This window comes from Elgaria multicarinata, chromosome 23, assembly GCF_023053635.1.
Source record: "Elgaria multicarinata webbii isolate HBS135686 ecotype San Diego chromosome 23, rElgMul1.1.pri, whole genome shotgun sequence".
NCBI classification, from domain to species: Eukaryota; Metazoa; Chordata; class Lepidosauria; order Squamata; family Anguidae; genus Elgaria; species Elgaria multicarinata.
In genome coordinates this window covers 350,227-376,230 of record NC_086193.1, presented here as the reverse complement: position 1 = coordinate 376,230, position 26,004 = coordinate 350,227, and the positions used below count along the sequence as shown (strand labels likewise).

The 26,004-nt window shown below is 56.3% G+C and overlaps 1 protein-coding gene across 1 annotated transcript; it reads right to left on the bottom strand.

Annotated features, from left to right (window-relative positions):
- Positions 1-13,481: 13,481 nt before the first annotated feature.
- Positions 13,482-14,088, bottom strand: DIRAS1 (DIRAS family GTPase 1). The gene has a single exon (XM_063147005.1). The coding sequence runs from the start codon at positions 14,078-14,080 to the stop codon at positions 13,484-13,486; it is 597 nt and encodes a 198-aa protein (XP_063003075.1). The 5' UTR covers positions 14,081-14,088; the 3' UTR covers positions 13,482-13,483.
- Between the last annotated feature and the right edge of the window lie 11,916 nt (positions 14,089-26,004).

The window sequence follows — 26,004 nt, the reverse complement described above, 5'->3', positions numbered from 1 at the left end:
CAGAATTATAACCTGTATACTTTATATAAAAATGGTCGAATTATATATAACTATGCTATTATCATAGGCAGATAGATAGTTAGATATTTAAGGCTGCAATCTGATACTTTAATTTATTTATCTAAATGATTTCCAGGCCTCCTTTTGAGGTACAAAGGTCTCCTCAGGGGCAATTTGCAAGCTCAAATTTCAGAACAATAAAATACAAAAGGCATTGAACAAAACAAGCAGCGTGAACATTTTAAGTAACAGCAACAGTGAAAGCACCCATTTATGAAATAAAGATGGGCGTCCATTCATTTAAAAGCAGACCAGAGCATCCAGTGTAAAAGCAGTCTGGGAGGGAGCAACACACACACACACATCCCATGGGCATTTATTGCAGATGAAGGGAGCCACCACGGAAAAGCCCCTGTCTCTTGTACCCACTAGCGGCTTGAGGAAAAGGCCACGTGGCCGGTCTTAGGGTCTGTGCAACTGGAGCAGGATCATGGCCGTAAGCAATAAAATACTTCAAACTCATTCAATGCTCCCCCTTCACTTCCAGCTTTGCATAGAAATACAAGCCCCCCTTCACAATAGGAAGGCTGCAACGCTATACCCATTTACCTGGGAGTAAGCAATAGTAATAATAATAATAATAATAATAATAATAATAATATATTTATTTATTTATTTATTACCCACCTCTCCCTCTGGATCGAGGCGGGCAACAACACCAAATTCAATATAATACATAAAAGTTGAGTTCTGCTTTTGAGTAGATTCATTTAAGATTGCACTTTTACTCATGACTTCATCCTTATGTAGTTGGTTGTTTATATTTGTCAAGAACTTATTAAAACATTAGCACAGAGTCCGACTTTTTAAGACAGCAGCATATATAATTTATTTAAAATATTTCTTTGCTGTCTTTCAAGGCAGAAGCGTTGAGCAGGGGGTTGGACTCGATGGCCTTGTAGGCCCCTTCCAACTCTGCTATTCTATGATTCTATGATTCTATATATATGTGTGTGTGTGTGTGTGTGTGTGCATACAGAGAAAGAGAGAGAGAGATTTAATAAAGTCTGGGGAGGGGATTATTATTAATAATAATTATTATTATTTATTTATTTATTTATGTATTTATATAGCACCATCACTGTACATGGTGCTGTACATAGTAAAACAATGTGTTGTTTTAAATCACAGAGCCCAGCGTGTCAGACGCAATGTCAGAAGCAGATGGAAAGGTCGATACACCAACAGTGGACTTTGCTTCCTCCGTCATACCAACAACGTCGAAAGGAAATAGTGTACGCTTAATGAAAACAAGCGCTTCATTAGCTCTGGTTTGCAGATGACGTGCGCTCAGGGCTCCTGCAGCTTAGCTTAGCTTGTTAGCCAGCAGAAATGCCCCAATCGCGTGGCGGGGAAAGCGGACCGCCGAATGGGAAGGGGGTCCAAGCTCAGTGGGGCAGCACGTGCTTTGCAGGCATGAGGTCCCGGCAACGTCTGCAGGGACGGCTGGGAAAAGACCCGCCCGAGTCCGTGTTGACGACACTGAGCTAGAAAGGCCAAGGAGCGGGCTCAGTAGAAGACCATTTCCCACCGTCCGCTGACTTGGTCCACACGTAACAACAAGCCAGAGTACGGGTTGAATATGAGTTCTCGTTGAATCGTGACTTCTTGCTGAATCGTGGGTTGTTGTTACGTGCAAACCCTGCACTACGGTTTAACGATGGGTTGTGAAACACAAACAAGGCAGAGTTCACAGCCCAACAACAAATCACGGCTTCGCTTACTGGGTTGTTTGTGGTTCACAAACCGTTGTTAAACCATAATGAAGGGTTTGCATGTAATGATGACCCACGATTCACCAAGAAAACCATGATACAACAACAACCTATACTCTGGGTTGTCGTCACGTGCGAACCAGGCTATAGATGTCCACAATCTCACTCACTTTCGATCCTCCTTCTGGGGGGTTTATGCACAACTGCAGCTGGATTAGGGACAAAAGCATATAAGAATGTAAGACAGAGAAATGTGGGTAGGTAAATAGGATTACAGAGAGAAATGGTGGCTTAGGTCCAGGACAGGGAACGTGTCGACCCTCCCTATCGGGCAGTACTACAATTCCCATGGATGCCTCATTTTGCTGCTTAGGGTCGAGCAACATCTGGGAGTCGCACGTTTCGCACCTGTGCCTGATGTGACGGCACCCACAAGACTGTGCAGCGCAGGACACTGCAAACAGAACGAAGTTCAGGCAATCCAGGAGCGGCCGAATATGGCTGTGGTGATAGCTAATTATCTATGGGAAAGGAAGGAAGACGAACAACAGCGTCCTTTAAAGGCAAGTGTGTTTTCTACAAATGAGAGTGCGTTCGGCGCTATTAGAGCAGATGCAACTTTTGTTTCAGACAAGAGAAATGCGTTCAAAGAATAAATAATAATAATAATAAATTTATTTCTTGCCTGCCTCTCCATTTTGATCGAGGCGATGAACAACAATAAACTATAGAATACATAATACTCAATTAAAACATCATATACATTGTTAAAAACATCCTAAAAACATCTTAAAAGAAAATGTATCTCCTATCATATGGAAAGCAGGGACCAGGCTCCTGTATCTCTAACAGTTGCATGGAAAAGGCCATTTCAACAGGTGTCCTTTGTATGCATGCAGCACCCTCTTCATCACAACCGTTAAAGCTGCAGGAGCCCTGCCCTCTTTTGTATCTGGTCAGTGGTGCTGCATGCATGCAAATGTAGCTGCTGAAATTCCCTTTCCTGTACAACCATTAAAGATACAGGAGCCCTGTCCTCCTTGCCGTACTGGTCACCCTACGCGAAAGGGCATTTGGGCAGGAGCGGCTTCATGACATGGCCAACTGTCTACAAAAGGCACAGCAGCGCCCTCCATTTTGGCATCTGGCCTCCCAAACGCAAACGGAGGAGGCTCTTCCGCTGCTCTTCGCTCAGCCCGAGCGTTTGGGAATCATTTCAGGTGTTTTATTGCACTTGGCAAACGCTTGTGACGTTTTATCGCCAGTTCTTTTTCCTGTAGTAAAATTTTACTTCCACTGAAATGGAATTTCCCCCTTCTGGAGTTTTGCGGCCAGAAAGCAAGCGACACTTTCGTTGCAGGATTGTTAAAGCTGCAGGCTTTTCGTGCCAGACCTGCTCCGCCATTTTTCTTGGGATTGGTTTATTTTGTTTCACAAGCTTTAGGTTTAAAACTTGACTCCTGGCCCTGTGTCATGGAAGGCTTAGATGACGCACCAGAACAGAAAGGCACGAGAAACTCAGCCCAGAGCCTCCTAGCGAGCGGAGTGCGCAGGGGCTTGATGCACACCGTTTCTCACGGATCTGCGCCTGCAAAAAAGCCAGCCATCTTGGCCCCATGCGCTGCTCTGGGAGAAATCCAGGCTTTTCCAGGTCTTTCATTTGGCTGTTATGGCTCTAGTTGATGCACGGAATCATACCATTGTTTTTGCCGCAGGGACGTAGCGTGTGGATTTCCACAGGGTCGCCGCTTTGGAGTTTCACAGGCTTCCCAAGGGAATGAAATAAAAATCAGTAATGGTGTAGCGGGACCTGGATTCAGAGGGACGCCGCAGCAGCACCTTCCCCCTGCCGCCACCCCCGCCCCTCAGAAATGGACTAATGCGAAGCAAACAGCCTGTACAAAAGGGGGAGGCCAGAGCCGTACCTCAGCTGCTGCCCCGTTCCTCTTTTGCTGGGGCAGAGACGGGTCCTCAGCCCGACAGTCTCGGCACTCCTGGGCTAGGCGGAACGAGGGCCTGGCTCTGTGTCAAGGAGCTTCCTATGATCCTCTTTAAAACCAGCCCTTGAATTCAGAGCCATGAGCACTAGAATCTTACTTTATGACTTGACTGGGTTGTCAGGCAGCTGAGACGATACCAAGCTTAGATACCACAATACCGACTTGTCAAGGTGGCTTCCTATATTCCTAACAACCCTGCGAGGTAGGTCAATGTCCTGCTTGAGCTTGATCCGTCAGCAGGGGTGCTGAGAAAAACGAGGGGCAAACAGGGCCCTCACGATCAAGGGGCAGCCCAGGCTCGGAACAGGGAAGGGGCAGCTGGGAGGTTTGCAGTATGTAGGGCGGGGGGCAGTTCCAGCAGTGGGCAGCCCAGGAGGGACAGCTTCTGTGTCCTTCAGCACCCCGTCCAGAGCCAGCTTCAAACAGTTCACCCATCCAGACTCCCTACTCCTGAGGAATCCCCTACTCCTCAGGAGCCCTCTTACTGCTGAGGAGCCTTCTTACTCCTGAGGAATCTGGCTTCAATGAGGCCCTCAGGCGTGCCCTTTGCCCCGGTGTGGCCACTTCGGGGGTCCGAGGGGATGCCTACGGGAACACGGGAGTCAGGGGGGGTCTAATGGGGTCACCAGCCTCAGAAGGAGGAGGAAGAGACTTTGTGCCCCAGGGCCCAGGTCAGCCATGACAATGTCTGCCTCGAACCCCTCAAGAGCTGAGTGGACACCATGACCTTGATTCCTCGTGTCATGAGCTTCCTCTGACTGTCCTCTGTCGGAAACAGGAGGCTTGGGCCAGACATCTTCTTCTACCAATAGGCAGCTGTCAGGCTGGGAAGAGACCCCTCCCAACAGCGGCCGTTTCTGGGCCCTCCGCACCCCAATTCTTAAGGCCAAAGAAGATGCCTGGGAAAGGAACGAGCGAGGCCGGTGCCGTTGGCTTTTGGGTGTCGGGCCCCCCCTGGTGGACAACGTCGGCTCAGGCACTCCAGGACCCAGCGCCTGTTTGTGGGGTGTGTGCTGCACCACCAGAGCCGTGCCCACGGGTTGGACACGGAAGGCCGGCCTCCCCCTGCCAGGCCAGGCTCTCCCGCTGGGCCCGGCAGGCGCCCAGAGGGGAGGATGGAGGTGGATGCTGTTTGCCCTGCCTCACTCCAGTTCCCCTTCCCTGGAACTCTGTGAAGGGCGCCACAGGGCCCGATCCACTCTCCCTGCCTCTCCTGCCCCACACGTACCGGCATTCAAAGACGGCTGGGCTCAGGAAGGCACCTCTGGCTACCCATCTTACGTTGTGGGGAAACCTCTCGTTTTAAATACATCTGGGGAGGGATGGGGCCAGGTGGACGGTGCTACCCAGCAAGCCTTGAACGGTTTGTTGGGCTACCTGCACAAAAAGCCTTTTACATTTTATTTTAAAAAGCCGGCTCGTTTCCCATGTCGGGCTTTGCCCATAATGAAACGGGTATTTGATAAGCCACTGAGGCACGGCCGAAATCGTTGGCCCCTTCTCCGCGAGGAGCGGATGCTCAGCGTGAATGACGATTCAGTGGCTGAAGAGACCCGTGTGACTCATAAAGCTGATGGCATCGCCCTCCCAATTTGGCAAGCGAAGCTGTGGCGGCAGAGAGCATCACGGGTGCCCATCAATGCACCTGCGGAAAGCGGTAAAGACGAAAGGACGTGACGTCTTCGCTCTGCAGAGGGCAGAAGAAGAAGAAGCCGCGTTTCCAAGCCCTGGGGGTGCAACCCGTTCCCCAGCAAACCGGCGGGCTCCTCGCCCGTTCAACATTGTCCCCGTCCCCAAACCAGCCAGCTCCCAAACGTCAAGGGAACAGATGGTTTCCACGGCAACCCTGTGAATGACGCATTTCGGGATTTGCCAGGCAAAGGCGGAGGGGGGGTGAGTCGGAAGGACGCAGCAGAGGAAAATATTGGCATGGGGGGGGAATCAGACACCCACACACCCCATCACAGAAAACACGGCAGCACATGGTTGGGTGAGGACCCTGTATGGACAGACACCCCTTCACAAGTGCACTGGTGAGCATGGATCAAGTGTGCGCAGGGGAGGACGTTTCTTGGCAGCCTTTGGAGGCAGCGCATAAATCAGGCCTTCGAGGTGGCTGGTGTGGAGGACCACAATAAAACCATGAAAAGAAACGATGGGAACGTTTTCCAAAGACATTCTGACACGGGTCCTTTTTGCCGCTTGCTCTCTCGTTCACATGGGTGCGCATGCGCACACACGCACACATGTGTAGAGCCGTAGAGCCCAATTCAGGTCTGCATCCCAGAGTCCTCCGGGCCATTCTTCTGCAGGAGGTGTGTTTCCCCCCATCCCACGCCTGCCACATCATGCCTCACGACAGAAGCCCGAAACGTGGCCACGCTTTGATGTGCTGTTTGCCGCAGCAGCAACGGGAACGCGCGTGCTCTGCATTCACAGTCCAGAGCCCGGAGTCTCCCGTTCGTGAAAGATCTCAAAGAGGAGGGTGAGAGAGAGAGAGAGAAACCCAACCTCGCCTGGTTGTACATGACAGGGGCTTTAAAAAGAGAGAGGCGAGAAAGACAGCAGCACATCAGAAGCAGGAAATTTAGAACACAGAACGGGCAGGGGGCGTCAAGCGAACTCTTCCCCTCTCTCTCTTTCATTCATTCCGTTTCTATACCCCACACCCCATGCCCCCAATATCCAGAGCTGGCCGGGCAGTTCACGTTTCTTTCCAAGTTGCCTCCTTTCTCAACCCACCACCCCATTTAAGACCCTTTCCAGGGAGGGGGGGCTTCACAACTCTCTCCATCAGCTGGGAACAGGCTGAGGGGCTGAGCACCACGACAGGCCCGTCCCTTTCAGGCCTGCCCCAGGCGGCATCGACAGAGGCAGGCGGCCTTCTGAAGGTCCCCACGTTCGGACGGGGTATCCGGGGCCTCGGCTGGGGCAGCCGGTTCCTTTCCGGGCACGGAGGACGTAGACGATCGGGAAAGGATTTCCCAGGAGAGAGACGGAGACGACGGAGGGTTCCGAGGGCAAGTCCTTTCAGGGACCCACTTTGTGTGCAGGGGGTCCATCCTCAGCTCGTCCAGAGCAGAGGCGCTTGTGGGTCACAGGGCTGGGAAGAGTCTGCCCGAGACCCCCAAAGAACCGCTTCCAGTTAAAGTCACTCATCACAACAGCAATGTCCCCAAGTAGACCACCCCCAAAATGGCCACTTACGGCCAAACAAGCGGTCCTCTGCCTCACCTCATGGGGTGGCCAGGTGTCCCGAGTCCTCTCTTTTGCCCTTTCTTTGAAGGCGTCCTTGATTGGAGGTGTCAGGCCCTCCCACGGCACGGAGGGAAAGAAATCCCGGAGCGGGGCCCTGGAGTTGTCCAGCCACACGGCACACCCGGACAGCTGGCTGAGCAGTGAGCACCAGGCTCACCTGGTCACAGTCTGGCTGCGACTCTGCACCAAATGCACCTTTGGGCTGAAACTTGGGTTTGCAGAGGCCAAAGGCTTGGTGGACAGCTGTGGGGGAGGGTGGCCCCGAGGACTTCATAGAATCATAGAATAGTAGAGTTGGAAGCTGCCTACAAGGCCATTGAGTCCAACCCCCTGCTCAAGGCAGGAATCCACCCTACAGCATCCCTGACGGACGGTGGTCCAGCTGCCTCTTGAAGGCCTCCAGTGTGGAAGAGCCCACAACCTCCCTAGGTCACTGATTCCATTGTCGTACTGCTCTAACAGTCAGGAGGTTTTCCTGATGTCCAGCTGGAATCTGGCTTCTTTTAACTTGAGCCCGTTATTCCGTGTCCTGCACTCTGGGAGGATCGAGAAGAGATCCTGGCCCTCCTCTGTGGGACAACCTTTTAAGTATTTGAAGAGTGCTCTCATGTCTCCCCTCCATCTTCTCTTCTCCAGGCTAAACATGCCCAGTTCTTTCAGTCTCTCTTCATAGGGCTTTGTTTCCAGACCCCTGATCATCCTGGTTGAGGGTAGCTCAACCGAAGAGCCAGGCCTCATGAGTGGAGCCCCACCCCACCCCTCGGCATGCAGAAGGTGCCCTGTTCAATCCTAGTATCAATGGCTTGCAAAGACTCTGGTCCTGGGAGGGCGATTTGCAGCACTCCGGACGTCTTGGCCCACAACTCCCATCAGCTGCAGTCAGCACAGCCAACAGTGAGGGGAGATGGGAACTGCAGGCCAAAACCTCAAGACCCCCACCAACAGCCCACCCCTGCCTGACCTCGATGGGCCCGTGGTCTCACAGGACACAAGCAGGTGACTCCTGACGTTCCCAGTGAGCCCAGTTGTAGCTCGGTAGGAAAGCGCTTGCTTTGCCTGCAGAAGGCCTCCAGTTTGACCCCCAGCTGCTTCTCCAGGCGGGTCTGGGAAAAGACCCCCGTCTGAGACCCTGGAGAGGCGTCACTGCTGCAAGTCAATGCTGACAATACTGAACTACAAGAACCAATGTCTGTCTCTGTATAAGGCCGTTTTGTGTTCCTGTTTAAATCAGCCCTGTATTAAGTACCATGGGGACTAGAATCGTAGTTCTTTTTTAAAAGGAAGGCTCACAGCTCAGCGGCAGAGCTGCCTTTTACGGGAAGGGTCAGCGTGTCCCAGTTCCATCTCTCCAGGTTAAAAACGACGGCTTTGCATCCGAGGCTCAGACAGGCCTTCTCTCTCCGTGCTATGGAGGGCCACCGTCACCACGCACCCAGTAGCCAACTCTGGCCCATGTGGAACCACGGGGCCACCTCAACGCAGGGCAGGCGTGCGAGACGTGGCAGGAGGTGGGATACCATCAGCAACAGCACAGAAGCCTCAACCCGTTGGTGGATCCTGAAGGATCCCACAAGGAAGGCAGCCCAAGTCAAGGGAGGCTCTCTCGTGGGCAGCTGCCCGTGGGCTTCCTCCTGCCTTGGGACAGTTTGGGGGACAAGCCCAGGGCAGAAGTCGGGGTGTGCCGGTCGCTGCTCCCCTGCTTAACCGAAGAACCACACCAGCCATGGGGAGAAACTGGGATAAATCCTTTTTTATTCATTCAAGGAAGACTATTTCTAGAATAAAGGCTACATCGTACCATGAGTTTGTTTGTTTTATTATTACATTGTTATAATAGTGTTGAGTTTTGTTTTCCTCTTTCGTTGTCCTTTTTTAAAAGCCAGTGAGCCACAGTAGCTGATATTGTCATGCTGGCATCGATCGGAAATCTATTCGGGACCAGAGGGCGGCGGGGAAACGGGACGGGACAGGGGGACGACGTCTGTATTTACAACGCAAAGCTTCCCTTCGCCTGGAGATTTAGAAGCACCATTTATGATTCGAGACATGAGATCTGACCCAGGGGTGGGTGGGAAGGTGGAGAAGCGGCTTTCGGGGTCCGCAGCCGGGCCGGGTCACACAGCGGGCCTCAGCCACAACAGAAAAACGGATACATGGCAGCTCCCCGCCCCGTGCAGGCAGCAAAGTACGCCGGTGCAAAAGGATGGGGTAAGTCCGCAAACGAAGGGGCTAGTCCTCATGAGGGCAAGAGCCAAGACGGAGGCCAAGCAGCAACAATGAGGCTGCTGGTTCAGAAAGGTCAACGCAGGACATTCAACTAATTGTGCAGCAAGGAGCCCAGGTCCAAGGAGGCCACATGCGGGTCTGGGGGTAGCGCTGACCCCCCCCTCCGACCAACACGAACACAGTGCTAAGGATTGGGCCCCGCGCTCTCTGCGCCAGACTCCCCCAAATTCATGACGAAGCGTGCAACTGAGCTGACTCCCCGGTGCTTTTGAACTAACCAGTATAAATTGTGCTAATGAAGTGTGTCTTCACACATGCTGGTTTTTGCTTTGGCCAGTGAGGGGGGTCCAGGCACCGCCTGCTTTCCCCGCCTCCAGAAATCCGCCTCCTCAGCATCCCACAGACACACACACACATTTCTCCACCACACACAGACACACAGACGCAATATAGGAAAATCTCTCCTAGGATGACGCTGGGAGCGTTACATTCACTCAAGACACTCCTGTAATTCAACTGAGCAATCAGTTAGTCAATTAAAACTCAAAATGATGAATTGACCTGGGTTTCTTTAATTGGGGTGGCTCACCAGGCATCCATCCTGCTGTCTGCAAAAACTTATTTTTTCAAAAACACGCACATTAAAATCCACTGTGTCTTTAAATATAGTTCCGTGCTGCTTTGTTTGCAGTTTCACAATCACATTTTTATCTTTTGATGTAAGTTTTTATGATTTTAATTTAACTTTGCTAACTGCCCTGGGGAATTTTGTGGAAGAGGTGGCCTCAAAACACTGCTATATTGATTAAATAATGAATTAAAATGTATACGATCAATCGACTAACCAGCGCAATCCTACCCATGTCTACTCAGAAGTAAGTGCAATAGTCCCAACTTTGTGTATAGGATTGCCGCAGAGGATTTCTTTAATTCGGAAACAGACTTGCCAGTTTTATTTGGGGCTTGGGGAGGTGTTTTTTTGGGGGGCGCACCCCAGTTTGCTCCTGAACCCCCGGAGATGGGGTCCCCTACCTAGAAAAGCTAGCAGCCCATGGATAGCAAGAGCGCTACTTCTGCACTTTTACAGATTTCAAATTATTAAGATCTCCAGAATCCCAAAGGAGATGAAGCACTTATGGAGAGAAAAGACAAAACTCTTCTGGAAAAACAAAAGGCAGCAGAAATAGAAAATGTGCCATACAATAATTTTTCCTCTATATGAAAACTGTGTCCTGGTTGGAACAACAACATACACACAGAGAGAGAGAGGATTTTCCCTTTCCAGAGTGTCTTTCACATGCCACGGTAGTGGCAGCCACATTTGAGGGAGAGGTGCCCACGGAAGCACGGCGTGTTCCCATTTAGTGGATCTGCCCACGGATGTGGCGGGGAGGTGGCCTCCCACGTGCCCCCCCTTGTGCTAAAATCTGGTTCCTCCGTCAGGAGTTGGGAGTCTTGTGCTTGGACCGGCCAGAGGTTATGGGGAGAGGCCAATGCCCAGAGAAGGGGGGGGGGGTCCTCCGTTTCCCAGGCCCTGGAGCTGGAGGGACCCACAGAACCAGGAATTGAGTTGTTCCTTTTAAACGTTGGTTTACGTCACCCTTCCTATAAAAAAGAGAGCCATCCCCCCCACTCACACCCAGGGGGGAGTGTCTCATGTGTGCTTTTCTATCGTAGCAAACTACCACTCAAACTCTTCGTCAGGGACGAATTCTGCATGTAGCCCAACGTGGAATTCCAACTTTGCACACACACCCCTTGCCAAGCTGTCTGCCCACCCCCACACCCCACCCCCCCACACAGACAAGATTGCATCAGGGGGATTAAGCTAACAGTGCAAAAACCACAAACGTGACTCCACCGGCACTTTTCTCTCCGGGATTCGAATTCTACTGACGCTGTGCAAAAAAGCTGCTCCGTGTTGGGGCTGTCTGCTGAGTTTGTGAATGGTTTAGGCCACCAAAATAAAAATAAACACGTGATGGGGGCAGGGAAGGGCGACACGAAGCACAGACAGGAAGGAAGGAAGGGGTAGAGAGGAGAATGCAAGGCACACAGGCGCCCCTCCACATACACACACACGCACACACATCCCAGAGCTGTTCACACTCGGCTTGCATGTCATGAAAGCTGTCTTTGTCTCCATGAGTACTAGAGACTTGCTCCATTCTCTCTCTTAACTGAGAGCCAAGAAAGGCCCTAAATTCTGAGCCATGGAGAATTCTGTTTTGCAGGGAACTGCGGGAGGCGATCCCTGCCCCTCCTCGCCCTTTTGTGTGTGTGTGGGACACTTGCAAGCCCCGTGGCGGCCTGACCCTTTATCCTTTCAGGCGAGCGAAGGGGGCAAGAGCGTGTTCCTCCCCTGAGTCTCGCTGCTGCCTGCCACTCCTGCTACGCCCACAGCTGTGCCTCTGTCCCCGCCACCTGAAGAGAACACTCCCTGTGCCCTGATGCCTCCCGGTACGACGCACGGAAGCTTCTGTCGCAATAAAAGGCGGGTGGAGATTTCCAGGTGCCACAGGTCTCTCCGTCGCACCTTCCCTGCCCTGTTTCTATAGCCAGGACGGCCAGCTGATAAAGTGTCTGTGTGGGGTGGAGGTCATGCCGGTCGGACTCTCTCTTCTGCAGCCGGGAGCAGGTCCCCGGGCGCACACGGGAGCCGACCTGCCCACAAAGTCAACTGGTGGTCGGTCGCTTCCGCCTCAGCAAGCCACGACGCTCGCGCATCACCTCCCTTGAGCCCCGTGGACAGAGCGGGATGAGCAGCCACGTCAAGGTGCCGCTGCTGTGGCTCCTAAAACCACGGGTCCCATCTGCTCCGCGTTGCCCCACCCCGCCCCAGTGACCAGCCAGCCCCCTTCCAGGGGTGCCTCCCTGCTCTACCACACGTGGCCTAACCCTCTAGCCTCGCTGGCTAGACGTGTGCTGTTTCGCTCGGACTTTTGTCACTTTAAATAAATAGACCCTTAAATTAAAAATAAATAAATAAATGAAGAAAGTCTCACGATGAGCTGCAATGTTCAAAGTTTGGCATATCAAGAAGGGCAGGATGGGGCGGTGGGGGGGGGGAGAAAGTGGGAAGGAAGCGTCTGCTTCGTGGCTTTCCGGCCACTTTGCCACTGCGTGGCTCCGCCGGGCCTGGGCGTGCAGGGCCAGGGGCCCTTGGTCTTCGTCAGGAGCAGGGGGCTCCTTCTCGCTCCGTGACACCCAGCTGGACGGGCCGTTCTTCCGCTCCTAGGGAGGCCTTTGCGCCACGCACACGTCCAAGAAGGAGGCCCGCGCCCAAGGCCAGAGAAGCGGGGTCTTTCCATGCGCAGCCCCTGGCACCGACAGCCTTCCGGAGGTGGGGTGGGGGCGCTACGCTGCACCCACAGCCAAAGGAACAGCCAAGCAGGAACGGGGCAGGCCTGGGGAACGCCTTGGGGCTGTGAGGTGGGTCTCAAAGGGGCCGTAGGGGCGGGCCGGCACCGCCGTCATTGCCACGGTGCTTTCGTGGGCAGAATGAGTGCTGCCCCGTTACCCCTGGTCTCTGCCCACCCCCCACGGGTGCACAGGGCCTTGGAAGTGGGGGCACTCTTGACCTCCCCCGGGGAGGGCTGCCTTGGAGCTTGTGCTGCAGACCCCCGGCAGGGGTGGGGTGGCGGCCAAAGCGACGGGAACCCCTGGCTTGTCCAACGTCCTTCCGAGCCAAACGATGACGGGTGGGGGAAAGCCAAACCATGGGGGGAGGGGGGCAGGGCGGGCTGTGCATTGCTCTGGTTGTGCAGCGTGCAGGCAGAGGGGGCGGCTGGTGTCGGAGGAGGAGGAGGGCAGCTGCTGGTCCAATCCCAAAGTCCGGAGAAAGGGCCCCGGTCCTCCGCCGTCCCAGCGCAGGGGGGATCCGTCTCTCCAAGCGGAGAGGGCCGCTCCGTCCCACGGTGTGCCAGGTTGCAGGCTGGAGAAGCCCCCTGTCCCCGGCCGATGCCACGGCGGCCCCCTGCCCCCGGGCCACGGTTCCTCTTGCCCTCCACGGAAGGGTTCAAAGGGGAGGCGCAAGCAGGGGCCCCGGGGGATATTGCGTGGGCCCCCTGGCCGGCCGGAGGGAGCGCAGGTGAGGCGGAGGGAAGGCCACGAGCCACAGGGCTGGGAGAGGGAGGGAGCCCACGAGGACGCCCGTGGCGGCGACGAGGGGGAGGGAGAGGAGCACGAGGGTAAGGGGGCGCCGCCGCTGCCGCTGCCCCGGCCTCACATCAGGCTGCACTTGCCCTTGATCTTGTCGGCCCGCTTCTGCTTGTTGGAGCGCTTGCCGTCGATGTTGAGGCTCATGTTGCGCCGCTTCTCCAAGTTGAGCAGCTCCTGGAAGAGCTCCTTGACGTTGTAGTTCATCTTGGCCGAGGTCTCCACGAAGGCGCACTTCCACTCCTTGGCCAGGGCCTCGCCCTCCTTGGCCTCCACCTCACGCTGGGTCTCGTCGCACTTGTTGCCCACCAGCATGACGGGGATGCTCTCCACGCTGCCCTTGATCTGCACGATCTGCTGGTAGATGGGCTTCAGCTCCTCCAGGGACTGCTTGCTAGTGACGGAGAAGACCAGGACGAAGGCGTGGCCCTTGGAGATGGACAGGCGCTGCATGGCCGGGAACTGGTGGCTGCCCGTCGTGTCGGTGATCTGCAGGGTGCACACGCTCTTGTCGCAGCTGATCACCTGCCGGTAGGTGTCCTCCACCGTGGGGATGTAGGTGTCGCGGAAGGTGCCCTTCACGAAGCGCAGCACCAGCGAGCTCTTGCCCACGCCGCCGGCCCCGAACACCACCACGCGGTAGTCGTTGCTTTGCTCCGGCATTTTGGACGGGGGGGGGGGGCGGGGAGCAGCGGCTACCGCACCTGGGAAGGAGACACAAGGACACGGTCAAGCGCGGCACAAACCGACCCCCTGGCCTACATTCGGCGTCTAAGGCCCTCCTTCGAGTGCCGCCTCTGAGGGCGGGGAACGAGCGGCAGGGCCTTCTCTGTGGTGGCCCACCCCAATTCTGGAACAATCTCTCCAACAAGGCCTGCTTGGCTCCAACACGGTTATCTTTGCGACACCAGCTTAAGACCAATGACCTAGAGAGGTTGTGGGCACTCCCACACTAGAGGCCTTTGAGAGGCAGCTGGACAGCCCTCTGTCAGGGATGCTTGAAGGTGGATTCCTGCATTGAGCAGGGGGTTGGACTGGATGGCCTTGTAGGCCCCTTCCAACTCTACTATTCTAGGATTCTTACAGTTGTTTTTAGCTATATGTTGTCACTGAGTGTGTTTTTAGCTGTGTGTTTTTATCATCTGCTACATGCTTCGCATTTTGATGGAGTTTCTCATTACTGTCAAGAATACAAATGTTCTCAATAAATATAATCGTCAAGGGTTTGTTTCACTATGGGTTGTCTCTGATGAAATTGCCATCCTTCAAACATGCCCTGGTTAGTTTCACCCAATGCCAATTTCTAGTGAAACTGACAAGGAAAGTAGTTGGGTTTGTTAATTGAAGTATTAGCCGGTGTGCAAGGATGCCCTTTACAGATACGCAAGCACAGCTGACCTTGCATTCTCTCAATCCATGGTCAGTTTCCCTGGAGCCCAGAGGGGTGTGTGTGGGGGGGGGGGTGTCTTTGAAAGGAAGACCCTTTCAAAGACCCCCCCCAGGCTACGCCCTTCCCTTCCTCCGGACAACAGGTCTGCTCCACCTTCTGCCTGACGGCCGTTCAGATCCTCACAGGCCGCTATCACGCCTCCCCCGAACCTTCCCATGTCTGGACTCAACAGCTCTGTCCACCTTTCCTCCTAGGACTTGGGTTTCCAGACTTCTCTTGCTGTCCTCTGGACACGCTCCAACTTGTCCACGTCCTTCCTAAAACGTGGCACCCAGAACCGGACACGGGACTCCAATCGCGGCCTGACTAACGCAGAGCGGAGGGTGGCTCTGACTGGCCGTGCCCCGGATGCCGCTGTCCCGTTAACGCAGCCCAAGGACGTGGGGCCCTTTTAGAAAGGGGGGCTGAGCGAGCAGGGGGTGCCCGGTGGTCTTGGGCAAAGCAACATTTCCAAACAGAGAGGAGTCAAAGTGGGGTGGGGGAGCCATGGGCAAAGGCGGAGAGGGTAGAAACGGTGGACGTCCAGCTCCGAGCACGGCTCAGACCAAAGGCTTCTGCTCCTGGGGGGAAAGCGAGAGGCCGAATGGCGACTGGGAGTCCAGCCGTGGGCCCGGCTGCCATCGGCCCCCTTCAAAACCTGACACAAGCATCCTCAGAGGCGGATTCCCGACTTCCCTGGCTGCACACAGAAGAGGAAGCTCTGGGGCATTTTCAGGGCACTTGTGCAAAATCTACCTAAGAGGTAACTACCGGGGATTTTGCAGGTTTGGAGAGCGTTGGAACTCGGCTCCTGCCAGGGTCAAGGGGCTTTTCAGTGAAGTTCCATCCCGAGGCCAGGATTTTATCCGTGCAGAAGCAAGAGCTTGCTGCCACCAAGCTGCTCCGGCCCTTCTTCTGCCTTGATTCATCTGTTTATTTATTCATCCATTCATTTCATCATTTCTTTATTTATTACATTTCTCCACGCAGTTCACAAGAAATCTAGCCGCTGGATTCTAGCTCTCCAGGAGAGATGGCGACAGGACGGACTTTGCCAAGACAGGAGTCCCCTCGGGGTCATAGAATCATAGAGTAGTAGAGTTGGAAGGGGCCTATAAGGCCATTGAGTCCAACCCCCTGCTCAATGCAGGAATCCACCCTAAAGCATCCCTGACAGACCGGGACCGGGGAGATGTGGCTTCTAGCCCCCGCTGGGCCCTGAAGCTCACCAGGTGACCTTGGGCCAGTCACTGACGCTCAGCCTCACCCACCTCACAGGGTTGTTGTGAGGACAATGTGGAGAGGAAGAGGAAGATCGCATAAGCAGCCTTGGGCTACCTGGAGGTGGGAAAAGGCAGGATATCAATGTGACAGACGGACGGACACGCTCCCTGCTGAAGTATGTCTCCGTCCAAGCTTCCTTCCTGTGATTCTGAGCCCTCGTTTCCCATCGCTGGCTCTACGGAGGTGTCATTTTCAATATTCCCCTCCGGCCCCAGAAAGCCACCTTCTGCTCTCTGGGCTCAGTCTCCGCCCCCCCTTGGGACCTCCCTCCTGAACCCCCCCCCCCAGAGCCCGTTGCGCGAAATATGAGCAGGAGCCGTCTCCGCATGGCGCTGGCTGGCTCTGTCCCCCTGTTCAGGATCTGTCCCCCAGCAACCTGTCCTCAGTGGAGGCAGGACACAGGCTTCGCTTCACTGCCCCAGGTGGACATCCCATAATAGGATCAGCATGTTCTATTTCTGGACACAACTGCAGGGCGCCCATATGGCCGTCCTGGTTTCACCAGCGAAAACAGCTCCAGCAGAGCAAAGATGGCATTTGGCCCGCGCCCCGAACCGGTTTCTGCAAAAGGCTGTTTGGGGTGCCCCGTGGGACATAGGGGGCCTGGCCGCCACTCAACGGCTCCTGACCCATCCCTGTCCTTTACCTGCCTGCTCAATCTCCCAGCCCCCCCCCCCCCCGATTGCACACCTAGAGGTCTGGGGGTCTCTGACGCTGAGCAAAGGCCTTTCCCACACTCGGAGCGCTGCCAGGGAAATGAGAAGCCCCCCGTGGAGCAGGGAGGCAGCTTCCGGCCGTGGCGGGCTGCAGCGCCCCCGAACCGCAGCCAACCTGGCCAATGGTCAGGGGCAGCGGGTGTTGTAGTCCGCAACGTCCTTTTGCCTCCCCCTTGCAGACGGAGACAGAAAAGTCAGGGGGCTGAAAAACCAGGCATTTCGCAGGGGGAAGGCGTCCTCCTGAAGGTGGGCTCCGCCCCACCACAGCCCTGAAGCTCCTGGCACTGGGAGACGAGGGGCCCTGCTCCCTTCCCCGCCAGACCTACTTTGGCAATCCAGAGCGTCGCAGGACAGACTCGGACAGGTCCATATAAATGCAGCCCAAGCGGCGTTGACGCATCGCGAGCGAACGGGCCTTAATTAAGAAAGTCTTCTCCAAATGGACAGTGACATTGCGGGGTTGGGGGGGACAGGACCTCAAGCCTGCTGCAAAGAAGAAAACCCATCTTTGAAGACGGGGCGAGGAGTAACCGCTGAGAGCCACCTGGGCTGGAGAGACTCAGCGGGTTGACTGCGTTGGACAACTCGCCCGGAGGCCATAGATGGTCCCGGGTACAAGCCCAGGAAGTTGTGCTGGCTGGGGGATCATGGAAGCTGTAGTGCAACAAATCTGGAGGACACCAGGCTGGGGAAGGCGGCTCCAGCCAAAACGGCTCTCCTGCAGAACTGAGTCATTAAGGAAGGAGGAAGGAGATAACCTGGACCGAGTTCAGAGGAGGCCATGACGTTGGCTGGGTGTACAGAAGACTGCCCACCCCACTTGATGAGCAAAAGTTGGAGGAGCTGGGCACGGTTAGCCGGGGGAAAGTGATGAGAGCTCTCTTCCATCTTTCACCCCCCCTGGAGGGCTGCCCCACAGGAGAGAGCAAAGATGTGTTCTCTGCGGCCCCAGAGAGCAGGACGAAATCAGAGGGGCTGAAGTCACAGAAGGGCGGATTTGGGCTGAACATTAGGAGAAACATCTTCATGGAAGGACCAGTTGGACGATGGATGCAGCTAGCGGGGTCTCGATCCTGAGGGTGATTCAACCAAAGGCTGGGAATGTACTGGCTCTGGCTTGCCTGCTTTGCGCAGAGGGGTGGACTAGCTGGCCTCCAAAGCCCCCTCCAAGTCCATGTGTGAACTCCACAGCTTTAGGGAGGCATCCAGAGTGAGCGACCACCGAACACACCCAGGCTGACGGCACCGATCCAGGAAAGCAAAGGTGGACAAACAAAGCCCTCCTGCCTCCCCCATTCCGATGTGATGCACATCGTTCTGCCTTTGTGTGGGTGTGTTTAAAGCCCGTAAGAACTTTGGAACTCAGAGCCTGGTCCTGAGTTTTGCTGCTGCTACTGCTTTCCTCCTCCCTCCCCCTCCTGTTTCCTTTTGTGTCGTGTCTGTCTTTGAGATGAGACGCCCGAGGGCTGGGCAGGACCAGTCTCATTATTAATCTTGCATGATCCGCTCGGGGAGGCTTTTTAGAAGAAGGGCGGGTTAAAAACAAAATGCCAAAAAGCAATAAACAGAGGACTTTCCCCAAGAGACACTCACAGATCTGCCATTTCCCGACCTGGGAAATGCAGCAAGGAGTAAACCCTGCCTAGGTGCGACAGGGTGTGTCGGTTTCCAGGGGCTGCCACTTCCCGCCTCCCACGGCTAGCGAGGCCACGCAAAGATCAGACGGCCGAGCTGAAAGCTTTGATCCCGTTCAGCAAAGTACCCCGTAATTATTGAAGAGAGTTTGCTGCGAGTTGCTCAAGTGAAGGAGGGCCTTTACGCACGACGGAGGTTTTGGAAACTGAGCCAGAGAAGTGCAAGAGATTCGCCCTCTGGAAGCAAGAAGCTAATCTCGAGGCGCTTATTAAAATATCAAGTGCTTTCCCCCAGTGCTAGAGCTGTTGACGCCACTGCAACGTTTGGGAACCGAAGATAGAAGGTAAGGAGGAAGCATTTACAAAACAAGACACACACAAGAGGCGGGAGAGAAGCAGGGGAACTCCGTCCTCAGGTCTCCATCGCTTTGACGTGGCCACAAATTGCCCCCAACGGCTCACGGACCCCGGGAAGCTGTGCTTTAAGCCATCACGAGATGCCTCTGAGCTCGTGCAGAGTCACCACAGCAACCCTGGCTCACTTGATATTGGCAACCAGCCCTCCAGGAGGGTGGGGTGGGATGGACCCTTTTAACTTACATTTTAAAAGACGGCATCCCTCCTCCTTGGCCTAAATTCTGCCTTCCTAGTATCCTTCGCTATCAGCAGTAGTCTTTAAGGCAACACAGGACGCTTTGCTGCTTTAAGCATCAGGGTGTAAGAGAAGGGCGCCCGTCCCCCAAGGATCCGAACAGAGATGGGTGGTATTTGGTTCTGCAATTTCAGGCACCCCATCACAGACGTGGGCATCCCTGAAATGACTGGAGAAACTCTCTCGCGAAGAAAGTTTGCATGGGGGGGGGAGGGGGGGAATGGTAAAAGCTGGGCCTTTTCAGTTCATGGGCAAAGGAGGGGGGGGAACACCCTCTCCCACCCAGCCACAACCTGACTCACGGCAGCTCAAAGCAAGTCCTTCTTCACAAAGAGCAGAGTGAAACCGTGGGATTCACTGCCACAAGATGTCAAATTAAAGGAGGAAGAGGAGGAGGAGGAGGAGGCAGCTTCCAATGGCTACTAGCCCTAATGGCTGTATGGAAGAGTCTATCTCAGAGTCCCAGCATCAGCAGGAGGGGTCTGTCACCCCAACGTCCCACTTGAGGGTCTCCCGTCTCAGGCTAAAAGCCTAGAAACCTTTCTGAAACGTGCTGAGGGTATCAAACCATTTCCAGTTTGCGGCCTCTTATTTTTGGCTGTCCTCTGTTGGAAACTGGACACTGGGCTCGGTGGAGCCACCTTGGTGTGGTCCCCGACAGGCTGCCCACAGTCCCACCTAGCATGCCGCCCCTTGCTCCCGCGCCAGGCCAAAGACCGCCCAGGGCCCAACCTGCCAGGCAGGCACTCCCCATCCTGCGGGGGTCCAGATCCATCCCCTCCCTAAGCTTCGGGGTCGGACTTTTGTTTCTGGATATTTGGGGTTTTCTTTACGGAGTTCCAGTTTACACCAGTCAAGGAAGTGGGAGACGGAACGGGGGATGGGCAGCGCTTCCGACGGCCGGGGCTTCGTTCCGGGGGGCTCCGCGTTACGACGCTTCTGGGCTTTCTAGAAGGGAACCCGGCCTCCCCCCCCCAGTACTAAAACTCCCATCACCCACTGCCAGCCAGCCACGTTTTGTAAACTGGGCAGAGGCTGACGGAGGTGCTCCTGGAAGGGAGGTCGGGTCTGGCTGGGGCAGAACACACACACCCCAGCATGCGTTTGGGGGTGGGGTGGGGGGAGGTCAGAGGTCAGAGGCACCCCTCTCCACATCGCACACCGCAGCTTTGAACACAGAGCATAAGGGCCCTCCCCTTCTTCTGGCCACAGTTCAGCGGCGGAACTCCCTGCTACAAGGTGTGGCGGCAACGGTCGGTCGCAGGCTAGAGAGGAGGACAGAGAGATCTCCGGGGAGGCCCACGGCGCCTGTGCGGCCCCTCCTGGCTCAGCAGGCACCGAGAATCACCGAGGGGGCCCTGAGCCTGGGGAGGCCAACCTGGCAGGGACGTTGTGCTCCTGGGACCTCCCAGGATGCTCCCCCCCTCCCTGGTCCGATCCAGCAGAGCGGCTGTAGCGTTCCCAACAAGAGGCCCGCTGTGGGCTAATAGCTCAGGGGTGCCAGGGGTGGGGGGACAAGCGAGGGAGGGGCTGTTGCCATCTCACTGTCCACCCTCAGAGGCAGGTGGCTGAGCTAGAGAGGGGCACCCGCCCAGCCCCGGACGGGGTGGGGAGGGGGGCTGTTTTTCTGCTGCCCTGTTTGAAGGCTCCCCGTCTAGCCACCCCCTCCCCGTCGGAGGCAGGGCGCTGGGCTCGAGAGGGACCAGACCGGCTCTGGCCTGATGGGCACCTTCGCGCGGCCTCGGCAGCCCCCGCCCCCCCGCCTGGCCCCCGCCGTGGAAGGGGCTCCGCTCCCCCTCCGCCGAGGAAACTGAGGCAGGCAGGCAGGCAGGCTGCTTTTCTGATTGAGCCGGCAGCCCAGGCCAGCGCAGCGAGACCCCCCCCCCCCCTCGGGTCCCTGCACCACGCACGTCATTCCTCGCCCCCCCCCCGCCAATACATTTTTCGCATTTGGATCCGGGGGGGGGAGGGCCGGCGAGGGGGGGGCTTGCTTTGGGGGGAGGGGGAGTCCGCAGGGGCTGGGGGGGGGGCGCCCGGAGGGGGGGAGGGCCGGCTGGGGGGGGGTGGAGCGGGCGCCCGGGAGCCGCGTCCTGCTCACCTGTCGCGGGGCTCAGCCGGCGGCGCAGCAGCCCAGCAGCCCCCGCCAAGCAGCCATCGGGGGACGGAGCAGCCGCAGGCGACGAGCAGCCCGAGCCGGACGGCGGGGAGAAGCGGGCGCCGGAGGGGCCGGAGGGGCCGAGCCGGGGCGCTGCCGCTTGCCGCTGCGTCGGAGGATGCGGGCGGCGGAGGGCGCGTCACGTGTGAACGTCGCGGACACGCGGAGGGACGGGGAGGCGCCTGCTCGCTCGCTCGCCCGCTCGCAAGGGCCTCCTGCCTGCCCGCCGGCCCCCCCCCCGTCCATTCATCCCTTTCGCTGCCCTTGCAGAGCCGACGCCCCCCACGCCCGCCCCCCCTTTTTTCCGTGGGGTCCTGGCAAGAGGGGGAAAGGCCGGAGAGAAATGGAAGAAAGGGGCAGAGCTGGGAGGAGCCCTCCCGGACCCGGCTTCGCTTTCTGCCGGACGGTCTTTCTCCCCCTGCCTTTCCCCCACCCCTCTCTTATTCCGGGGGTCTTATTCCCCCCCTTCCTTCTCCCCCCACACATGCAGAGACGGGGCGGAGTGGGGTGGAACTGGCCCGGCTGCTGTGTTTCAGACCTGGCCTGACTTTGGGGGGGGGGGGGACGCGGAAGAGCCCCTCCAAAATGCAGCCATGGGGGGGGGCACCTGAGAATCCCAGGAAGGTGTCTCTCCCTTAAAGCCAGAGTGTCATGAGGAGGAGGCTAAAAGGCAGCACCTGCAGAGCATGTGCAGAACGCACTGTCCCCTTCCTCATACCAACCCTGCAGGGAGGGCATCGTGGTCACAAAGAGGTCTGTTTGGGGAGAGGCAGTCCCCACTCACTGGGGGGCTTTGGAGCAGTCCCTGACTCTCCGCCTGACCCACCTCACAGGGTTGTTGTGAGGACACAGTGTTGAGGAGGTGGAGCACATCCGCTGCCTTGGGTTCCTTGTGAGAGAGGAAAAACATCGAAATATAAATGCAATAATAAATAAATATTATCTGTTATTATTTGCATTTATATACAGCCCCATAGCCAAAGCTTTCTGGGCAGTTCACAAAGATTAAAACACAGAACATTAAAAACAAATATACATAATATTAAAGCATAAAACACATAAAAAGAGATTACATGCAATCTCCATCTATTCTGGGTCAGTAAAAAACTCAACATAGGCTGTTAAATGCCTGGGAGAAAAGTCTTGACCTGGCACTGACAATGTTAGTACCGGGCGAGCCTCATCGGGGAGATTGTTCCATAATTGTGGGGCCACCACAGAAAAGGCCCCCTCCTTTGTTGCCATCCACATCACAGGGAAACCCAGCCTGGCTGCACACAGCGTCCTCTGACCACGCCTCCGAGCCCAGAGGGACAGAAAGAAAAGGGCTTGGGAGCCCAAATGCCCACAGCTGCAATGCCCAAACCCTGCTGCTGCTGCCCGCCTCACGCCAAGTTCTGTGGGCTGTAAAACCGCAGGGCCTTCCTTGGGCGGCACATGGTGACGGAGCACCAGCGAAAAGAATACGCCTCCCCAAGCGGAGAGCTACCTTCTGCATTTCAGCCCAAGTGCCCATCGGGCTGGAGGGGGGCTGAAGGAACTCCCAGAGGCTTGGAGCTCTTTAGCTGACTGGGGGGGGGGGGTTTAGGGGAAGGGCAGGAGGCCTGAGGGGGCTGTCTACAATAAGGCCTGGGGAGGGGAAGGGGAGACATTTTCCTCCTCCCGAAGCGGAGGAGCAGTGGGCGATTCAGGGCAGGGAAAAGGAAGCGTCCTTTGGCCATGCCGACCGGGGCTGATAGGAGCTGTTGTTCCACACCAGTGAAGGGCCCCAGTTTGGGGCAGGCTGGGTTGGGGGGCTTCATGGAGAAGCCACCAGACTCTGCTTCTCCCTCGGCCATCAGCCTCTTCCTTACAGTTCATGTTTGACGGACGATGGGCTGGAGGAAGAAGGCCACGTGGAGACGTGGCCAGGCTCGTACGTCTACGAGAAGGGTGCCACGGCACGGGAGCCGGGCCGGGGGCTGTGTTTCCGCACCCAAAGACTTCACAGGGGGTGCTGTGTGCACAGGGGGCTGAGAGAGGCTGCCATCTGGGCGGTGAGCCATTTATCGGATTAAAGGGATGGGCTTAAGTCATCTCAGCGGTGACAGCTGAGAAACTCCTTCACGGGGTGGGGGGGGGGCAGATTGCAAAGCAACACACACACACACACACGCACACACACAAGGGAGCCCTTGGAGAGCCGCTGCTGTTCAGGTCCCTGTTTCATCAGCCCCCTTGGTTCAGAACCACGAGGGCAAGAATCTTACTTGGCTTCTAGGCAGAAGGCCTTCAGTCAGTGGTAGCGGCTCCTCCAGGTGGGGCGATTCCTCGCTCGGAATCTGCCCCACAAGCACCGTTTGGGCCCAGTCGGGACCCCAGGGCTGCCAGAGCCCAGCTGCCTCTGCTCCCTGGGAGGCTATTTAAAACGAGCGTTGCAAACTTCCAGAGAGGATAATAACTCAAGTTGCAGCGGGCAGCAACCTGGCAGCATTTTAGGAAGCGGCCTCCCGCCCGGTCAGGCCAGCGGCCCGTCTCGTTTTCTTGGACTGGGGGCGGCCAGAGAGGAACGGCACCCTCCCTGCTGCATCCCCCAGCACGCTGCCTCCAACGTGGGAGGGCGTAAAGAACCGTGAGGACCAGTGGCCACTGATTCTGCTCTTGTCTGGCTTTTCATGGTTTCGCTCACAGACGGACACAGCCCTCAAGACGAGGGAGAGCCTCAACCGAGAAGTTGCGGATTTCTGCCTCCTCTGCATCCCGGCCATTTCTGCCCTGGCTCCTAGGACTGCTGTGGGAGCACTGCCCCTTAGACCACACTCCCCTCCCAAACCTGAAGCAAGCCCAGGCCGGCCCCAGCGCCTGCATGTCCAGGAGCGAGCAGGGATGCCGCCCACACGGGAGATTTCCTCCGTGGGTGACTCATGAAGCCAATGAACATCTGGGCCCCGCTATTCCTAGGGCTGCCAGCGGCCGGGGGGGGGGAGCCTGGCGCCCACACAGCACAGCCCCGCTGGCAGCCTGCTGAGGACTCTGCGCGCCGCACTGATCTGCCTGCAGGCCTCCCGAGCGGCCCCGTTTGATCGCCGCTCCTCAGAGGCAGCAGGGGCGGCCGGCGAGGCGGAGGGGAATGCTGGGCCCGGCAGGGTCTTCCTTGGAGCAGTGCCACACGCCCCGCTGGGCAACGAGGCTTCCTGGGGGGACACAGGCGCTCACGCCAGCACAAGGACAGCAGGAGAAGCCCCTTCTCCAAACCAGTCCCAGGCCGGGGCGACAGAAGCCAGGCTAGCCCTGCAGCAGAGAAAAGCAATCTTCCTCCGAAGGAGCCGTGTGAGACAGGAGCACGTCAGGAGAGCCCTGAGGCTGGATCAGGCCCAGGGTCCATCCGGTCCAGTGTTCTCCTCACACGGTGGCCAACCAGCCCACAATGGGTGGAACAGCAACTGGGGTAGATAAAGCACACTGCCGCCTCCAATGCTGGGCGCGGCCTATAGCCGTGAGGACTAGTAGCCACTGACCGGACTTTAATGGCCAACAGATTTCTTGCACAGCAAAAGCCTGCAGGGAGCTGTCCATTTTTCAACACGGAGCACCTTGACTCTGTTCCTGGCATACGAAGCTCGACATCACTTTGCTTCCGGTGCTTGGTTTTCTCTAAACCAGCCTTCCCGGATGGACCAACCCTGGTTTTATTAGCCTGGTCTGGTTTTCCATGTTTAAACACTTCTACACGTTGATCCCATTTTTCTTTTCTCGTTGACTGCCGAGGAATCTCTCCAGATATAGAGCGGGGCATAAAAGTTGTAAATAAACAAGCTAGACACCAGCCTTCCCCAATTGGGGCCTTTCAGACGTGCTGGACTGCGACTCTGGGGGATGATGGGACTTGTAGTCCAAGACATCCAGAGGAAACCAGGGCCGGAAAGGTTGGCCACCATGTGAGGAGAACGCTGGACCGGATGGACCCTTGGCCTGTTCCAGCCTGTAGGAAATACTTCCGTAAACCTACCGGAAAAGAACGATGAGGCGTGGGTACTTTCCACGTGCTTTTCAGCCATTCCGTTGGTCCCCCTCACAACAGCCTTGCGAGGTAGCTCTCAGTACGATCCTTAGTCCTCTTTTGCGTGCAGAAAAGCCCAGCTAGACCTCCAGAGCACCTTCCAAGGGGCAGAAAGAGGAGGAGGAGGAGGAGGAGGCCCTGCGGACGATGGATGCGATACGCGGCCGCAACGCATCCCCTTGGCTCTGGATCCTTTTGCAGGCTCTGGGCCTCCGCGGGGGGCATAGAGCTGGACGGCTGTTACCTAGTATTCCCCCCCACCCCCACCCCCACCGGAAGGCGTTTCCCACATCACCAAGCAGCTGGCTCTCGGCCACGAACAGGAAGGCTTACAACTTCCCTCCGCATGATGAACAGAGCTACAATTACACAGGGCGGGAAACCATTTTGAAAGGACTTTTTATTTAAATACAGGCTAAAAGGCCGGGCTATTGGTAGCGTATCTGCAGTATTTCTCTTCGCAGCACAACGGAGTCGGCTGCAAAACAACAAAAAAAGTGTTCCTGCAGTGGGAACGTAATAAATAAATAACCCACAACAATTCTCCATGCTAGATTTAAATATGTGGGAAAGGGCAGGGATGTAGCTTAAAACGGATGGCACCGGGGTGGCCACGTCCACATGTCCGACGCGCTGCAGAAGCCGTCGTTGTCTGGAGGTGAAGCCTGCAGGTCCTCC

Excerpts from the sequence above, each read along its gene's own strand:
- DIRAS1 (XM_063147005.1), bottom strand. The coding sequence starts at position 14,080 with ATGCCGGAGCAAAGCAACGACTACCGCGTGGTGGTGTTCGGGGCCGGC.